This window comes from Danaus plexippus, chromosome 20 (assembly GCF_018135715.1).
Source record: "Danaus plexippus chromosome 20, MEX_DaPlex, whole genome shotgun sequence".
In the NCBI taxonomy this organism is placed as follows: domain Eukaryota; kingdom Metazoa; phylum Arthropoda; class Insecta; order Lepidoptera; family Nymphalidae; genus Danaus; species Danaus plexippus.
The window spans coordinates 2,377,223-2,398,534 of record NC_083550.1 but is presented as its reverse complement, the minus strand read 5'-3'; the positions used below and the strand labels follow the sequence as shown (position 1 = coordinate 2,398,534).

The 21,312-nt window shown below is 31.3% G+C and overlaps 1 protein-coding gene across 1 annotated transcript in view; it reads right to left on the bottom strand.

The window, feature by feature from the left end:
* Positions 1-21,312, bottom strand: part of LOC116773975 (tRNA (adenine(58)-N(1))-methyltransferase catalytic subunit TRMT61A) — a 36,196-nt gene that overhangs the window by 10,584 nt on the left and 4,300 nt on the right. Inside the window, exon 5 of the mRNA XM_032666575.2 lies at positions 4,680-4,849. Within this exon, the coding sequence (XP_032522466.2) occupies positions 4,680-4,849 (170 nt within the window). The remainder of the gene's footprint in view (positions 1-4,679; positions 4,850-21,312) is intronic.

Here is a 21,312-nt window from a genome sequence, read left to right as displayed (position 1 = left end):
AGACAATATATTAGTTTTTTATGACATGAGATATATGTAAATGTATTTATCATACAAATTTTAATTTGTCAGAACAAAGAATCAAGTTTTTATTCATATGTATGAATTGTGCTTACTCTTGGATATTTTGTAACAAAGCAGTATTTGTAGTACGTAGTTGTACATTTGAATAATATTGTATATTAATCGGAATATTCTGAAGAAGCAGTGACTTGGAGTACGTGGGACAGTGACACATTTTCTGTATTACAAAATACAAATGCATGAACATATGCATATGCACGAATATTAGATATATTACTAGGGTAATGATCATAGCATTTATATTGCCACAGTGTAATGCTCTGTGTCATTGGAAATAAATTTGTCAAGTGATCTACTGAATAAACTTTAATTCCATTTATAAGGTAGAAGAGTATGAGAATATAATTTTATTTATATACAATTTAAACAATCTGCACTTAATAATGACCTTAAAGAATACTTTTGGGGAACATTATTTAAAAAATTTAAAAGACGTAAGATAGCCTTGTGTTGATTTACAGTTATTTGAATATGAATTTTATCCTAAAATCTCCAGGTTTTATATGTTTTAGTAACATTCATACATACAACTCACAAATGATGATTTTTATTTTTGTTAGAAAATCATTAAAATGGATAAACATCGCTAATAAAATTCAAATAAGAAGAAGCATTCAATTGATGTTATAGTATGTATATATAGGTATATATTCTGCTCAAGTAGAAATTATTTAGTTTTTTTTATAAATCAAAAAACAAAACACAAGGAAGACGAAATAATAACACGACAGCAAAAAGTACTGGCAATTAAATAGAATAATAGTCTTAAGCATACAATGCATGATCACTAAGTTACATTCACAATCGTAATTATCTCGATATCGGGCAGCTTAGAAACATCCAGAACAAACCGTATTAAGGTATCTGATGGAGAGGAGTGAGCCCAATATATCTCTTTGGGCGTTAATAGCTTCCAACTATCGCGTCTGCTATTATTTTGTCAAGTAGCGGATTTATAGATCGCTGTTGTAACGGTATACCTGTGTTGTGCCCCGGCCTCGTTCGAATGGATGCTGTTCTAAAGGTCGTCTGTGTGTTCATACAACTGATGATATCAACGGGATAAGCGGAACTAGGACCATTTATAAAAGGTACATGCGAATTGGCGACATTGAATTATGAATCGGAAGGATTTAATCGCGGGTAGTTTTAAGTATCTTGGGATGTTAGTTATAAAAGTATTGGATAATAGCTTAATTAAGATTATAGTACTTTGTGATTTACTATTTTATTTTATGGAGATATAAATGAGGGGAGGTTTGATCAAATTGTAGAGATTTAACAAGGAAATGGAATGAAGATGGTATTTGGGCATCGGAGTTCCATTGATGATAAAAATCTCTAAACCGAAGCTGTATATTTCCAATGTAGATTTACTATAGACATACTATTACGTAATTGAAGACGCCATTTATATTATATAATGAACCTTTTCAGATTATAATTTTGTGTATGTAAACAAGATGTATATGCAAAGTGTTGCAACATGTAAGGAACAATTTCACGGTCCAAGAGCGTCTTAGCCACGGCTGTCAATGATGCGACAGATTTATTACATCACACGACTATATTGAGATCGTCTTATATTGCCTTAAAACTAACATAAATCCTATACCTATATACCATATGATTAAATTTATATAATTAATCACATTTAATTATATATATACATTATATAATACTATAAGTTGCATATAAATGATGTATTTCGTAATAGAAATCAATCACAGTGCGTCTATAGATAAAATTTCGGTATGCATTTCATCACAGTCACAATCGGGGTTGTATTGAACGATTGATTACGATAGACGCGGTCAGTTGTACAGGCGTAGTGTTTGGACATAGCGACACGGGGCGACACAAGCGATATTACGCGACACAAGGCGACACGAGGCGACAACTGGCGACACAGGAGATCTCGCTCTATCTGATAAGATGATATCTACAGCCGCACGCGCCCACCGGTTTAGATTGTGACTTGAAATCGATACCGATTTATAACCGTTCGTAATGGCTTTCTCAATTAATTATTCGGTTAGATTAGAACTTCTATATCTCTATAATATTGAGAGGATAATATAAAAAACATTAAATCAATAATTTAAGACGATAAGGACTAATAAGTAGTATGTTTTGACTTAAATATCTTACCATATTTTACATTGCCTAATGAGCTGATTGTTCAACATTGAGCTATTAAGTGAATATATATAGATATATAAATACGTCACGTCCGCCGATCAGTCATTTTGTAGATCGTACCTGATGTGAGAATGTGGACCGAATTTGTTCTGTGGGAGGCATGTATATATTAGGAATCGTAAAGATAAATCGATTTAGAAATTGAACTAGATAGCTTTTAATTAGGAAAATAATAATGCCTTTTATTTAAAAGGTTTATTTAGTAAATAGACATTTATATTAAATTTTAAACACTGGCCTAAATTGAATCATTATTAAGGAATGTTCTTATAGAATCCCAATAAGGGTGAACATTTAACTATAAATGCATTCAAGTGATATCAAGGATATCATAATTCTAATGCAATATGTAACGGTGGCAAATTCCTTTACCAAAGTAATAAACTGCGAGGCTTTGAGAGCCGTGCTGTGCGGAGAAACTCGTAAGCAAAGACAATCATACACTATCGTGGTACAAGGGTATAATCCACGGTAGATGACAGTGTCTTAACTACGCATTCAAATCATTATGATTTGCGAATAACGTTCAGCATGAATAGTGCTGCATTAAAGCGCTGTATTTTATTAATTTATTAATTTCATTGTAAATATCAGTATACATTGTTATATGCAAATCATAGTTTCGCACTGCATTAACATAGATAACATTATCAGTTCATAACACGTTGTATAACAAACGTAATAATTCATTGCGCTATATTCGAGTGCCACAGTATATCAGCGGGTACCAAAATTGGTGTTTTCACGAGTACAAGCCGTAATGTCTGCTGTAATCTAGTAATGCATTAATACACGAGCCCCGATCTCGACTACAGATTTTAAAAAGCTAACCAGATTTTCCCACGACTTAGGGCCTGCGGTTATCTTTATCGATGTAATACTTTATGTGTACTACCAATTTAGTCAAAACATGCTCGTTACGGTTATTTAAATTACAAATGTTAAATAAAAATAATGTTTTAAAACTAAAGGAAAGAGAAATAAAATTAGTTGACGGTGTATAAGGACACATTATTTTGTTTTCAGAAATATAACGGTACTAAATAACGATATATTTTTATGTAATCGAATAGCGGCCTCAACGTGTGTCAATACTGATATATTTTTAATAATTTTATACTTTGAAATAAAATATGAAGTAAAATTTACGCTAAGAACTTCAATTTTGTTAAAAAAGATGTAAACAAAGACGAACGTATATATATATATATATATATATATATATATATATATATATATATATTTTAGTCGTGATAAAAATATCATAACTTTTACACAGTTAGAAACATACTTCTTTCTTTAACGTTTACTGATACTAATTAACCGAAGTTATCCAGCGAAAACGGATGTTATGGCAAAACCAAGAAATACCACGAAGTCTTTAAACGTATTAAATTAGTATGGTCAGTATAACACAAAGAAATTTGCATTCATCCTTAAAGTTCTGTAACTTTTCAGTAACATCCAACAGACTTATGATTAAACATTAAGCCTTAATAGCTTATTTAGCGTATCATGTAAATTTAAATTCTTAAATCCAGCTCCACGTATTCTGACCGCAAGGCTTTATCCTTATAAGTAATATTCCATGCGAAAGCTCTAGCCGTCAATAATGAGATCAGACGATATATTTATATCTATTTAAGTTAATATATCAGTTTGAAATAGTTATATGGTTCTATTCAATCCACGGACTCGATGGCAGGTTTGTTGTTTGAGATATTACGAGTCTAAATCTTTTTGTCTAGATCCGTGATGTGCATATGAAGCTGGGAAATTGTAAACAAGTCTTTAGTTTTTTGGACGTTGAAGAAAAAAAAAATTTTGGCTAATGAATGATATTTTTACTACAAATAGATTAGGATGTTTTTTCTTTAATAGTAAAGAAAGATTTTGATGGGTTAAGTCTGGGTTATATTTCTTGATGCTCATCTCTAAGTATACGTCCTATACATATGCGCTAATACGTTTCGCAACTCAGACAACGTCTGATATTCTGTCAATTACCAGCTTGTTAGTTTCTGATCGATCCTCGTATACGCGATCGTAAATTACTTAACTTAATGTGTCAGCTGAGGTCAATGGGCGGCCCAGATTGCCTTTAATCTGCAGCTTACTTCGCCTTTGTCGCAAAATATATGCTATTTATATTATATATTGTATTTAATGATACAGATGTTCAAGATTTAAAAAAATATCAATTCTGGTAACGGTATTCTTGTGGTCCTAGATTCGAATTTTGATCATGCTTAAAGAGATTTAATCATTTTAATTGTTGAATGGTCTTTGTTGTATCGTATTAAGTAGCTTGCTTGTGAATAAATATGACTCTGCCAAAAATACATACAGAAAACATTATTAAGCTGAAGAGCCTTTTAAAATGTTAAGCTTACCTTGTGCTTCAAAAATGATAGATCTCTAACAGGAATGGTACGCCGGCTGACTTTGAGTTCCGTTTGTAGGATCTCCATAGTGCTGATGTCCTGGAAGCTGTGTTCTTCAAGAGCCAGACAAGTACGTTGGACCTGTTCTATGCACGGCGAGAAGGAACAGAAACGACCACCTGGTGACAATTAATACAACTATTAGGAATTCATTGTATCCTTCTAAATGAGCAATTCATATCACATTTAGCGTGTCTTGGACTGGATCCTCATACAAGACAAAGACAAGTTTTTATTTTGAAGCGTGCAATGACTGAGCAGCGATTATTATGTACAGATACGATATGAAGTTTTAAAAAAGGATGAACAAAATGTTGTCAGCGTTTTTGACTAGTCGGATGCGATAGCGCTCAGAGCATGAGATGATTTTTGGGAACATCCAAATCCGGAACACATCTCTGAAATACCGCTCGTTGTTATCTGTCAAATCTTATCGACCAATAGGGACAGCTGACGTCACTCACTCTGCCAATCTGAGTGTTGTGCTCGGGTTGAAACACCGCGGGGGGGTATTCTCAAATTGTTACCATTTCTTAAAATGCGTATCGCGTGGCTGGATGATATAATGGGCGTCGTATTATATTAGCATAATGCGGCCAGATCTGGGAGGTAATGAAGCCATTCCATAGGAGCTCATGCGCATAGGTGGCGAAATATGTATTATGTTATCTTAATGCCTCGCGAGTCACGTAGCCTCGAGTCGATCAGGAGTTCACTCGGACGAAGTAACGATAATACTTCAATAATACTTTCATTTCGTTAATAATCATAATTAATTTGAACTTTACTGAAAGTTACATTAGTGACTTTTATTATAATTAAGACATTATACTAAATAAATCACTATGATGCAAGAAAGTTTGAATTTTATCAGCAAATATATTAAGCTGCCATTAACGAGATATTGATTTCAATTTATACATCAAAACAGCTTTAATGGATATCCACATCGTTCAGAGAGGGGTAACAATAGCTGTTAGTCATAGTGAGTAGGTCATGGGGCAAGAATGTCGACTAGTTGACAGATTAGTGAGGACATCAGATCTATTATGTGAACACAACAGCTCGACCAGAATTTAGGCTTTATTTAAGCTAATGGTCCATTAGAAGCAGAATTTTTGGCATGTTAATTATATTTTTTTCAGTATATCTTCATAAAAACGTAAGTATGGGATAGGATAAACTTCTTCAAGTAACTTAAGTGTGTTTTATGTTTAAAAAATGTTCTATTAAATTGTTACATATATTCATTAATATTTTATGGGTATTACGTTTCAATTTTTTTCCTCATTAATACTTATTACTTACTGGATTATTTTTTTTACATAAGGGATATAAATTTCTAATAAGTTTCCTTCAAATTAAATACTTTTTTGTCGTTGGCTGAGAATATTCTGGAGCTTCAATCAATTAGTTTTTTTAAAGTTAACACTTCCTATGGTTTGGTAATCAGAAAGCCATCCATTGTGGGTTGGCTGTAGTAACTCTATTTAGCCACAACAATAGGTGATGAACCAGTTAGATAAGACGAGCCTTTATCAATTAATGTAATTTCAAGCATGAAAGTCGCTTGAAAGCGATGGAGTTATAAATTAAGTATACAATGATATCACTGATTTAAGATCGGTGATGATTCGCCAGTATTGAATCAATTTTCAAGGATAATTAATTTGGTTTTATTTTACCTGTGGTCAGTTTAAACGTTTGATTCGAATGATTTTGAATGTTTTTTAAATTATAATATCCATGACGCCATACTAAACAAAATAAGCTGCTAGATAAAATTTGATAAAATGTGGCAGGTTTATTATATATATTCGCATTAATTGTATTCCCTTAGATGGTCTTCCACCGGTACTATTACTATTTAATAAATTTTATTGAAAATTGTTTTTGGTTCTCTGTTTTTGGTGGGGAATGATAATAATATAATTTAAATTTATCGATAAAACCCATCTCTATTACAAAAGATTTGGGTCCCGTCACTAACAATAGTGGACATTTATTGATGTATCAGCTGAGATAACTTGAGCGGTGAAATCACATATGTACAACCCTCAACGAAGCAAGAGAATTGACTCTTACTTCTTAGGGTATAGAGAATATTTTACACATATTAAAATTTATGAGTTGTACATTGTAGAGTTAGGAGGTCATACTGTACAGTATTGTTCTTTTGGTAGTTAGTTTGAAAAATAATTATTATAATTAAAATTAATATTTCATTATAATTGCATAACACTATAGAATACAACACAGCCCAACACGAGTTAACAAAAAGAGGAGGTTAATGTTTTTGTTTGTACCAAAAATGTTAAAAGTAACAGTTTGAAAGAAAAATTTCTTAATCTAAATATATATATATAAGTTTTTTCTATAAGAAGAAACCAAAAAAATAGGTTAAGAAAAGTTTTATGTCTCAGTTATTTTTTTCTAGTAGTATACTTGAAGAAAAGATATGGATAACTTAGTAGGCATATGACTAGGTATAATCATTTATGTTAAGTTGTTCTGTACTTTTATGCGTGATTGAGTAACAAACAAAGATGCAAGCCATAGATTTATAATATTAGTTTGATAGCTAAGAGGAAAATTAACAATAAAATGTTCAAACGGAAATCCAGAACATAATGCATGAGTCTCACAATTCATCTATGGTATACAATTCAAATGCATGCGAATATGCAATTATGCTAGCATATAGGTCGGGCTGGGCGTTCTACGGGGTGGGCGGCCCGCCTTCGCCCCAGGCGCTCTAATACCACCTGTAATGCTCTATGTAAACATTTCCCTTTGTTTTTTTTTCATATGCTGATTCCAGTATGACAGACCGGCGTGTTTGTAGCGTTTATTAACCGCTGATAAAAACGTCCTCTAAAAATAATTTGAACTAAAAAACGCCACAAAAGAAACGCACATTTATATTATGATTATGTCGTATTCAATTCGTAACAAAAGTCACTGCAATTGGATTTACAGTTATTTTAATTGAGAACTAAAATATAAGTTACAATGGCTAGATAATAATCTATTAGTGTAATATGTAAAGTCTTGGAGAGTCGGGATGGAGCGATGCATGATAACCTTCCAGGAGACGCGTTCAATTAATTTAAAGAGCATTCGTTAATTTTATTAATGCTCGAGCCTAAATCTACGATCAATGGCGATGTGATCGCAGTGCCTTCTCATTTTCGAAATTAGCAAATGGATAAAAAACAAAATGTGAACCGCCGGCGGAGACAAGATAAAGAAATATACTGAGAGGTGCTGCATCCGAGGGCCGAGATAACACCATTTAACGCAAGGAGGCTCGCCACAACAGCCTTCGAAAGAGAAAACCTACACCGTTCTCCAAAATAAAACACGTAACTGCTATATAGCACCAAGCCAAAATATACTCTAATAATGAACAATACGTTTTAAAATCAATTGTATTGCGACACAAAGTAATGTCGACTAACCTTAACTGATTTTCACATTTTCGTACGTGTATAAAAGAGACGGGCTATGATGGTGATGATAGCGAAATGAGTGAAGTAAGTTTTTCTCAGCCACCCAACCAGCAACATAATTAATGACGATCGTGTAGCAGACGAATTTATAAATTGGGTTTATTCTGTTTAAACAAAGGACATGATACCAACGTCTGATAATCAACGAGACATAATTACCCGAATATTCTGATTATTATATTATATAAATCATAATAAATACATTGATTTTATTTAAAATATGTAACATACACAAGTTAGATTTCATAATTTCAATTTATATGCTTATGTAACAATTTTAATGTGGATTTGAAAACGGATTTCTCTGGAAATATATTGTATGATACACATAATTAATTCTCAGCCGTTGTAAAATCGTGAGTCACAAGTCAGCTGAGGTTAGGATCCACGGTTTACTTAAAACTAAACCAAAACGAGAGATACTGAAATATCAGAACATTAAAAACTCCCAACGATTCTATTTCACAGCTACGTTTCATACGAAAATAATAAATAATCCTTGTCAGATAAAACAACGTATTCCGATCTATTTCATATCAAAGCGTCTATACAGCAATTTTATCCAAAGCGTCTAACCCCATAAATCGTTTTAAATAACCTTCACAATAAATAAAATGATAGCAGGCTTTTGTGTAAGAGCGTTATTTGTTTCGCATATAATGTGATATTTAGTGTACGATATCAGTTAATACGGCCGGGTATGGCATAAATCGGCGCAGGCGCAATCTAAAATCGCAGCCCGCCCCCCCACAACTAACACACTATCTGTACCGAATATTGTTAATCAGTACATCATTAGCTCTCGTACGATGCACACGTAAATTAAAGTAAATAAAATTACTTAAATACGTCAATTAATTTATTAAAACTGAATGACGAATTTCGCATTCTATTACTTATTTGTTTAAATGTATGAGGATGTTTGTTTTCATAGCATCTTAATTTACTATTAATTAAGTTATATTTGAATAGTTCAATAATTAATTAATTTATGTAAATAATTGTTTTAATATTTTAAAGCGTGTAATATGATTGTCTGTTAGTACCATCTGGTGGTGGTTACAAAGATATGTCCATAGAGTACAGATACAGATAAACCTAACGGGGAGGCGCTGTTATAAATTAAAAAAAGGATAACTACTATCTCTTCGTCTCGCTTGTTCATACCAAAAATCTGAACTTTTCCGCTTAATGAGGTTGTTTCGCATTGGCATAAGATTTCTTTCAACGGCATTTTATTTATCTATTTATTGATTAAATATTCATTTCACAAAATTGTTTGAAATAACCCTTACAAGAACATGATATTTAAATATTTTTTGGTATTGATTAATAAAAACATATTTTCTTTAACTTTAAAACAATTTATCCGATCAAAATAAATATGGGAAGTTAAAGATATCACATTTAAAATACATGATATTTTTATGTTTAAACAAAACGGCCAATACGCGATGTACTTACTGTAGAACAATAAAGTATTTTACAAGTGATACAAGAACGTAGTACAATCGGTGAGCGAGATCTCGTTGCTTTAACTTTATAAATACAACGCTATTTATTTCTGGAAATCACAGAGTCTCATCAATTTGGGTGGTTCATATTGTGGTATGTGTGCATTGAATTATTGCTGAATGAGTAAGCCATCGATGACAATGAAATACCATACAGCGTATTAGCACTGGGTTCCGGACGAACGAAGCATTGAAAATATGTCAGTGGTCAATTTATAGCAGACTATGAGACAATTTTTTATTTTGTTCCCCTCCGTTCGTCCATTTTGTTGTGCATTATATCTATATGAAGTTAAAATATTTACTGTGTTTTAAGTATTAATTCTCCTTTCATCAATACTGTTCCTTCTATTGACATTTTCGTGACTTTAAACATTCATAACTACGATATTATTCAAAGCTTATTTAATTAGCAACACTAGACCTTAGCAATGGCTTTGTTCGGGATGTAAAGTTACATATAAATTACACAAACATAATTTTATAATTTATAACATCATTAATTAGAACTACAGAATAATACTTTTAGTATATATGAGAATCATTTAATTAGTTCGTTGCTAATAAAACGAAACGTGATCCAATACAGTAATCTAACAGTAAAAGTGATGTATGCGAAAACTGAGTCACGATATAACTCAGGTCCTGGCAAAAATCATCGTCACGAAACACTAACGAACTTTGTCTAGCAAAATCCGGTTAAATTGAAAGGTTACGTTGATGTTGGAACAATTGTATTATAAATAATGTCGCTATATTGAAGCTGTGTTACAAACGCAATGATGTTATCATATACATAGGTACATTTATATAAATGACTTACTTTTTTCGTATGATATCATTACCACAGCCCCGTCTGTACGGATGGGATATAATAAAACGAAACTCTCACATAAAATAGCGATGACGTTTATTTATAATCAATTAACATTTCGATTGTCTTAAGAAAAGATAAATAGAGCGAAACAAACACAAGAAGACATCCGGGTGAACTAAACATGCTCGAATCGTATCAAAAATATTTCATGACATCTGAAATGTTAGTTCTAAACAAACACAAAATTAACTTGGCAACATTAATTTTCACGACACTGGCAGAATATACTGTGCACGTCTTTGCGTGGATGAAGGCCATAGAAAAAAAAACATTTATTTTCAATATCATGAACTATGTATGATCTTTGAAAGTACGAATGTATTTTAGTACTTTCAATATATTATGACTTCGTAATACATTATGACATTGCTATTATATAGTCTGGTCTTTATGTGTGTTTAATTGTTTAATAGTGAGTGTCGTTTGACCTCCGCAACCGGAAATCCAGGACAAGTATATGCGTAGGTAAAGAATAAAGAATGTTTTACTTATAGTTTAATTAAATTAATGAATTTGTAACACTGAATAATGTTTATATTAATATTGTAATATAATCTTCCATTCAGCATTAGAATGTTTAGCTTAAGTCGTTTTCAAGGAGTTTCGTTATATTATTTATTGTTTGAAAACTATGAAATTTACCGATTATAGAAGCAACGTCCGTTGACTGACATGTTATACCAATTTGACAAAACTATTAAAAAAAATTGTGTATACATATGTAAAGTTTCATCAAAATTACTATAGTAGGAGTCAATTTGGAATAAATTTACATTAGCTACTTTAAAAATAATTTAATATAAAGTAAAACCTTCGTACATTTTAAATACATTTAATGTGTAAAACAAACACAATCGCTCAATACACATCAACAGTAAAAAACGTTTATATCTTACCTGGAAAGCTTGAAAGAGTTATTATAGTTTATAAATCATTTAAAATATATTGTTTAAAGTCAACTTTTTGCTGCTGGCTGGCAGTTCCTCATGTGATGTTTGATTTAATTTTAATATTAAATTGTTAGTTATTATAATTTCAAATACTATGTATGTATTATAACGTATTATGTTTGTTTTATTTAACTTATATAGAATTACCTAATAGAACAAAGTCTGCTCTTGTTTTACGTACTGTTGATTACAGATATATATTAACTTTGAACTGTTCATATAAATAATGAACAATATATTTCGTTGAAGTTTTTATTATTTATTGTAAATAGTTGTATGGTGTTTTGTAGACGAACAGTATTTTTGTTGAGCTAAATGATAAGGGAACCTACTTTGTGTGATTACGCAGATATAGTTAAGAAAACTAATAAATATAAAGTAAAAAAATAAGTATACTTTGAAATAGAAAATTAATAATTAAGTCTATAGCGTCGACACATTGTAAAGTGGTAGTAATTAATTTAATATATCTATATATATATAGATATATATGTATATGTAATCACTATGAGTACCATGGATTATAGGTATATAAATTAAGGAATTTAAGTTTTTAAATCGTCTCCTTATATAAAGGTGTGAGTATACGGTAGCCTGACACTAGACCTTGTACTTGTAAAGCCTTATACGCATTCAATGGCAATGTACGCCTATACAACCGCAGAGTTAACTTCAATTAGAACCTTTTTATTTGGATAAATTAAAAATAGATTCAAAAACTTATATTAAGTAAATGATATAGATATAGTACAAAGCAAATTACTCATTAAGAAATATATAAACAAATAAAATCCGCTATGCTTTTAAACATCCGTGACACTGGATTTTTTTATAAATTAGTTAATGTATTTTGGAATAGGAATCTTTGTCGTACTTTATTAGTAAACGAATTTTTAACTAAAATGATAGAATGGTATCTTTGTTATCACTAAATAATCTTACCTATAGACTAAAGGCACATATACACACTTGAGCTAACCCAAGTTCCTTAATAACTCTATACAAACACTCACATATAAGCTCATTCTTAATAGCACTTTACAACAGAATGCTCAGTTTATTGGGAGCCGTTTAATTTCCCTTTAGCTAAATATGTACCGTGAACTTATTGCACTGCTTTAACAGTGTCACAGTAAATTATTAAGGCACATGCCAGTGCCTCTCATGTCTGTGACGCAAAAGGCGATAAAATTCATTCACACGTTCGTCAACTAAACCGATGCCTTATTAAAAACGGTATTGAATCGATACCAAAACGAAACATTTCTCGATTTATAACTATCTTCACGATTGAAATTAATACAGTACACCAGACCGGCTTGATTTAGATACGCATAGATATTTAAATTTATTCGTGTCCCATTTTGTGAATACTAGGACTTCATGTCAAACTTTGTCCGCACGAAATATATTTTATGTTTGTTGATTAGTAATTCCTTAGATACGGTACTTTGATAGAGGCACAATAGAGGTAGAGCCGTGTTTACACAACACCGACGAACAGTCTGTGCTGTGCTAAGCTTTTATTTTAATGCCATAAGTAACTGAGAAACTTTAACCATCCCGTGTCAGGGTTAAACGCGTCTTTGTACATTTTGTTTTCATCGAACAATATCCACTAATTCTGTTCTTGGTACACTTTTACTTCTTCTGACAATTATTAATAATGATATGATGTGTTCTTACACAAAGAAACATAATATACTTTTGATTTCATTTATAACTTTCTTATTTCGAAGTACCGTACTATTAACTGATGTTAATTTTATATTAATTGTTTCTTATTGGTATAAATTCTGAAACATATATTGTTCGCTTCTTAGATAAGATATTCATTTTCCTCATATAAATGCATCTATGGATTATTGACTATCTATGGGTTATTGAAAGGTGTGTTTAAATACTTGAAAGTAGAGACAAAAATCTAATATTAAAAGTTATGCGAATGCAAGTTAGTTTAGACAGTTCGTTGAACCTGAGTGGTACGCCGTTAGAAATAATAAGATCCACCTGTCGGGGGTTTCTGCCGTGGGAACGATTCCCTAATTACCGCCGCCCCAGATAACGAGTCTAATTCGCGAGCTGCGTGCGCAGGCGCCGCTCTCACGCACGTATTGTCTTCTGTAATTGCCGATCCTGTACAATTTGTTGAATTTGTTGCCTCTTCGCACACTGACTCCTTTAAGTGGCCACTTTCAATTGGCTAAGTAAATGCCGCGATACTAGTAGGGATGTTTTTATACTATGTCGTCCACTTTGTTATCCTATATATTTATTTTCGTGCTTAAAATAGGAGTGGTTAAAATTAATATATATCGAGTTAACTAACAATTTCGTCCAATAAATACTATAGTATAATTTTTATCTACATTATTAATTATAAAATAGTCTAAAGTTGTGTAATGCAATGTTTTGTATTATTTTCATAGTTTTGTAATTAATGCAGGCATAGATGCATACAAAGCGCTGCGCAGGCGCAGGGCGGTGCGCCCTCGGGCGTCTGATGAAGACATCACGTGCAAATTGATTAGTCGCGATTCGCGTGACGGAAACCCAACAATACAGACTTTTAATAAACATATGTTATATAAACTATATGTTACATACTGTTGCTACGTAGATTAAAATAGTAATCTTTATAGTTATAGAATTGAAGTAAATTTTATTAAAAATCAAGTAATTTTTGTTTAAAATATAATTTGGAATATATAAGATTACTCTAATAGTAACGCCACAAAAAAGAAATACCGTACGTATTAATTTTTGCGCAACTAAAACAACTTTAACATTAGTAGGGAATACGTATCGTAATTTTTTTACAGACACCTTTTATTTTTCCATTCATATTGATATAATCACATAGCAAGATTTACGAATGAAAAATTTATAAGAAATGTGTGTATTTACCATGATAAAACCAACTCGTGGTGGGGGTACTAAACAAAACCAGATGAAACTTTATATTGGTGCAGATCATAAACGAGGAAAGAGGCGAAAATTAATTAGCATACAAATTATATTTCACAAGAAAACAGTCTGTTTATTATAATATTATCAAAGGGTAATAAAGCCTGAGATAGTGACGTCACATCAGGGTAATGCAAGAGGCGGAATATGTAATGGGAATTTGAAATAAGCAAAATAGATTAATAGGCGTTATGTAAGGCGTTACAATTTATGAACATTAATTATTTAACCTATTATACTAATTTGTATAGAACAATTATGACGTAGGAATATATAGAATCTCTTGGATAAATTTATTATCGTATTTATATATGAATTTAGTTGTTCGTTTTATTTGAGACAAATATTTTTATCGCGTTTAACCGGCTAATGGGATTCGAGATTACAGTAAGGTTGTACAGCCAATTAACTTTGGAATAAATTTTAATATAAATCTATAGATAGAAATATAGGTACAATTTATTTTAAATTAATATTATTTATATAAAATTATATATATATAAGAATAAAATAAAAAAGTGAGGGGAAATTTATGAGATAATTCAGTTCAAAAATTCGAGTGCTTTTAAATATGAATTCTATAAATAATATTAGATTACTTAAAATTCGTATTGGAAGTCGTAGCGTGATATAGGCTATTTACTTACGAGCTGCCAAGTATCGCTCGAGGGTGCGAGGAATTGATTTAAAACATTCAACGCGTATTAATTGCTAACATAAATGAATTTAATGCGTGAGTTTAGTTTAATGATTATAATAAAATATTCTATGACTTTGTAGAATAAATTTAACTATGTAGTTCACGATCGAGTCGCTGGTTTGTATTTTTAATGGCAATGTTATAATTCGGTTATTTTATTTATTAAAGAAAGAAAGAATATATATATATATATATAAATAATATCAGTGAAACTTCTATATAAAAAAAGGTCACATATTAATAATTTTTGCTTTCTCCGAGTAGAGTAAGAAGAAAATTACGCAAAGAATAAATTAATTTAATACATAGACACAAACATTAATTCCAGGATTGATTGTATTAAATGAAAACAGCCTTAATAAAATAAATTCCCACAATATAACAAACATAGAGCTTAATAAATTATGAGAGCGATACAAGAAACGTCTCAAAGGATAAGAACTAAATCATTCAGTCTAACCCCCGTAATACAAACTGCTTGGTTAATGAAATTGGATTAAAATTTGATTTATTCTCTGTAATAAGTTTATTGAAAATTAAAACGCTATTTAACAATGAATCACAAGCATTCAAAGAAATTGATCCGATTGATTTGTCTCGTCGGTTCTTACGGCTTTATTATATGCGGAATGCGAGCAAAAAAACTGTCAACATTCCCATAGTTTATTACGTATTAGGTGTGCTATTTAGTAAATAAAATTCTAGGTACATTTATATATATTTTTTTAAATATATAAACGTGATTGCGTAACGTACTAAAACTTGTATAATCAATTATATAGATTGGTGTCTCCACGTGTAAATTGAATAATGTTCCTATATATTGTGACGTTGTCTCTGAACGCGGCGGGCGTAGGGCGCGGCAGTCAAGGCGAGAGGTCATAGAAAGGAGAAATACGTCTATATTAATATCAGACTTCAGTTATTGGCACGCCGCAGTACAATTGTTCTGGTTTCGGACGTGTCTTATGTAAATGTATAGAAATTATGATTCTGTGATTGCTGTTGATATACGACGAGGTTTGAAACGCAATTATGAGGGCGATAAAGATATGACAATAACCAATAAATACATCGCTATGTCGTTCTGTTTAATGATATCCAATTTGAATATTTTGATTTGTGCCTACGATACGACTAGTCTTAGTATTTTGGCAAGAACCAAAAGTATGTTGTTATATGCGTATATAGTTAAAATACTAAGTATTATTTAGTTCTCTGTCTGTGTCACATATGTATCACAATGATATGTCCTATAAGCAACTGTAGATGTTATATTTTATTGACCGACATTGACGGACAATACGAATAATATTGACGATCAATCACAAATATGGAATTCGATTTAGTTAGCGATAAAATACGTACTGAGATAACACTATGCAATAAATTAAAGCTAGTGTCGTAAATAAACGAGTGACCTAAAAGCAATGAGTCTTAGACATAAAACATAACTTTTGCATTATGACAATCTCAGCAAAAATATTACCCCACGCCCCAGACAAATATGTCATTTAGATATCTATTATATGAGATAATATATTTATATAAGGCAGAGCTTGAAATTCGTTGATCAATGATATAGTTATTGTAAAACTTAAGTCTTAGTCAACATATATATAGTTATATATGTTGATTATTGTGTATATACGGAACCTCCTATGAGATAGCGTAATATCAAGAATACCACTTTTTCACCAATATTGCCAACATATTATTATACATAGATATATTTTAGAGGAATACTTAACACCTTTGCATGGACTTTTATGATATCCGATATATTTCTAAACGAATAAAATAACAGTCAAATTCAATGGAATAATGTAGAAGTTAATAAAATTTTTAATTAATTCACATAGTCAAAAGCAATTAAATAATATTTTTGAATATAACAAATTAAATTTAATAGCCTGTCGCATAACTACAGTTAGATTGTTAAGAGTACCGGCTCAATAGGTATTATCAGAAGTCTAAGATTAATAACGCGATATAAAGTCATTACTATTAGCAGAACTACTATTAATTAACAACCGCATTTTACCACTTTATAAATTAATCCAGCCACAAGATATCATTCAAGGGATCATTAACAATGAATTTTATATGAACTATATTTGATATACCATTTTAATTTGATCCACCACTTAGGATTTACAATTTATGTAATTTTATTAGCGGATGAATAAAATTTTTATTCACTTCAAATCGAATTTATATGTTTCAAATAGTTTCGGTTGTATAATTAATAATAATATGTTAAATGAAAATTATCGATAAGTGTTAAATTTTTATATACAGCATTAATTTATAGAGCATCTTTTGTAAATGTATAATCTTTTTGTTGTCATACTGACAATATTATACCACTAACCACTGCGAAAGCCATCGTCCGCTATGTTGGTGCACCCCGGATCTGTCAGCAACAGGGCACACCAGCGACTGGACAACAACATTATACCAATTCAAAAGTACGTAATATTTTTCTATGCAATTTCTCTACTATGAGAGTATTCCAACAACTTTCTAGCTTTAATCTACAAGGAGATTTCAAAGTTATTTTCTAAAACTTGATAACGAGGCTCTGAATCCATATGAAATCGGTATATCATAGTTCACGTAGAAACTTACAATAATGCACGCCTATATTTTACTGTGAATGCGGTAAGCCGACGTTTATCCCCTATAGTAAATAGCCCGATCAGTAGTGTATCAGAAATAATAAAACAAATTCATTATTAATAGACATTCTATCTAGTATCTGTCCGGTTGTAATTCTGTTAAGCAAACAAAATGCTGTATTAGTCATATGGTCTATTGTCTGAAGCTGTCGTTCTGAGCTTTATCTTAATTGACTGCTATTTGATTTAGTGGCGCGGATACTTTGGACAACGTACGTATTGAAATTTTCTATTGATCTTATTTATATTGATAATAGAGTTCATTTTATTGAAGAAAAAAATATGGCGGGTTCAAAATATAAGGTTGTATTTATGAATATTTACCAAGTTACTATAATGTGGGAGAAAGTTTGATAGTGTTGAAATAAGTCTTATTTCTATTTGAATAAAGTATAGTGTTGGTATAGCGACTGTAAGTATAAGTTTGCTAGATGGCTGGGCGAGTAGCGCCCGAGGGGACAGGCTATGTCATGTGGTTATTACACTTATGACATGTATTTGGAAAGTAACAAGGATATAAGATTGTTATCGTCCGACCATGCTATTGGTGTACCCCGCAGGGGTGCGAGAAGTATGCGTGAAATGTTTTGGGACAATTCCATGATCTATATCTCTAATTGTTGGTTTTGATAATTAAACGCGTTCAGGAATGTTGTGTTAAATAATTTAGTATTTCGTGTTCCGATCGGACCTTTGGCTTTTGGGCGATATTACGCAAACATTTTAAGATTAAAAATGCATTAGATTGGTCGTAATTAATTTGACTATGCACAAAAAAAACTTCCATTTGAAATAATTTTATAACTCATAAGAATAATATTGTTTTGTTTATTAACAAATTCTGAGTACATAAGTTGAGATAAGATTGCAATTCCTATTACATTCCTATGATTTCCTTCCATAGTAAATGCATAACAAATGTGCTGCATGCGAAGACACGGCATTCAGTGAGTATTTCAGATAATGTTATCAACAGTCGTTGACACTTCGGCTGCGATCGGAGTCACGAGAGAGATTTACTAACTGACTTGAAGAATATTCGTATGTCCATATAAAATTAAATAAAACTTACATACATTAGATCAAAATAGCATAACCTTGACCGTGTTATGACTGCCGTACAATAATTTAATCAAACACGAAAACATGATTGACCAAACGATTTTAGTTGTTTACAGTTGTGACTAAGTCTAACCTAGATTTATACGATTAGATATAATCGAATATCCAACATATATACAAGTTTAAGTTGAATGTACATTTGATTAATCTTAAGTTCACGTACATAAATCTTATATACCGCATAACAACACGAATTGCCCAATAAGTCTCGGTAAATTAACGTACCGAAAAGCATCGTACGAAATTCGCGAACCTCGATTCCTTTACTTACACAAAAGGCGCTATTCTTCACGCTAAGATAACGTTCTAGACGCGACAGCTGCGCTAAAGGGCCGTCTTATTAGAGGTTAGTTTGTTCTCCCAAGACCACCATGGGAGAGTGTTCAGTTACATTGATATGTCATGCTCTTGGAGCAGGCATTTGTAAATGTACTAAACGCTGAGATTACGACCGGACATTTAGTAAGTGCTGTAATACCTCTAAGTCTTTGAACGAAAAATGCATGTCCTGCATACTACCGCCATCACCATCTTGGAATGCTATTAAAAATATTTACTTAGCTCTCTCATGCAGTCCATACCTTTCGATTGAGGTTTATTTCATCTAGTTGTATTTTTTTTCGTCTATATAAAACGTATGTAATATTTATTTATTACATAATAAATGTCAGACACCATTACAATGAGATGTATAATGTGTGTTTAAAATGTGTTTAGCGTCCAGTGTTTACGATGACAAAGAACAGTGCACATTTGTTAGCCATTGTTGTCACTGAGACCATCTCTGACCATTTATTAATAAGACATATTTGGACAAGCGCGACGGGCGATAAATAAACCTATAGAAATCATTTGAAACGAAAGTGTTAGATACGCCCGCTATTAGAAATTTAACGAGTATTGTATAAAGATATATATGGATGGAACGACATTATGTGGTAATATTGATTGATGGTAACATAACATTAGATATTTGTACATTGCATTGATGATGTTTTAATACGAAAACATTAAAAAATATGTGAAGGTTACATCGGAACTGTACTAAATAAGTTATATATCACAGGTCTATATAAGTTTTATATAAATCTAATAAATAACTTCACGGTTTAATTAACATATAGTAATTATACACTCGATGAGTTATTTATTACCCTGTTATTATAAAGATCCCGTAGATTTATTGCAAACAAATCTGACTTTATAATATTGTTATGTATAACCGAGGCAAAGTCGCTTGTATAGGAATGTGCGGTGCGCAAGCGCATCCGTAATTGAGCCAATGTATTTTGCTTCATCTCAATATATTAACCTTAGTCGCTCTCTGTACATAAACTATTATAGTATTGCATAAATGCAAGAAGCAAAATAGACTTGAAATTTCTAAAATTTTTGCTTCTTAATTAATTTCAACATATAAATTATTTTGAACTGTCTGTTTGTGATCTTAAAATAAATGTTTTTTAAGTGCTTGTGGTCATTTACATCATAACTACCCGGATACAAAAATCGTATTGAAAATGTTAACTTTATTTCTTTACAAAAGAATACTCATTTTCCTTTAAATTCCTTTAAAAGAGTGTTTATCACTTCAATTAGTTTATAAGTTACAACCTCAGATGGAAAACACAAATAGATAAGAAGATATAAAGAATATTCGAGAGAGAAGTCGTGTGAAAGACTACAGTCAATATAAATAATTTGATGTTTGTATGGTAGTAAATATTCTTAACATAATCTCGTTTCCAGGTTTCACTTCCGAGATATGAAATCATAGACGTTTCACCAATAAAGCTATCACGTTCTTGGCCAATTTAGTAGTTTAGCCCGAACATTTATTTGAAACTGTCGCAAATCCATCAAATATGGCTTCAAATATTTTTTCCAATTATTCTGTTAGATTATTCGAAAACATTATGCATTTGTAGTCATGAGACAGCATTATAAAAGCTAAAGAATTTAATTCGATATTAATTATCATCCAATTCCATAGAGGTTTCGCGTAAATTGAAAGAAATGGCTATTAATTCGACCATAATGGAAATAGTTCAGAGATGTTGAATGGCCTTTGGCCATAAAGTTGTGTTGAAAAGGGAAATAAATAGGCCAATTTAAGAATGGCAGGATGGTTTAAATGTATGTCGGCGCCGGTGGCTCTTTGATTTTATATTGTTTTGTTTTGTTTCTATATAACAAACAGTCTCGCTTGTTACATGTGGCTTCAATGAAAATTACGTTTTTAATCAGTTGATGTTAATC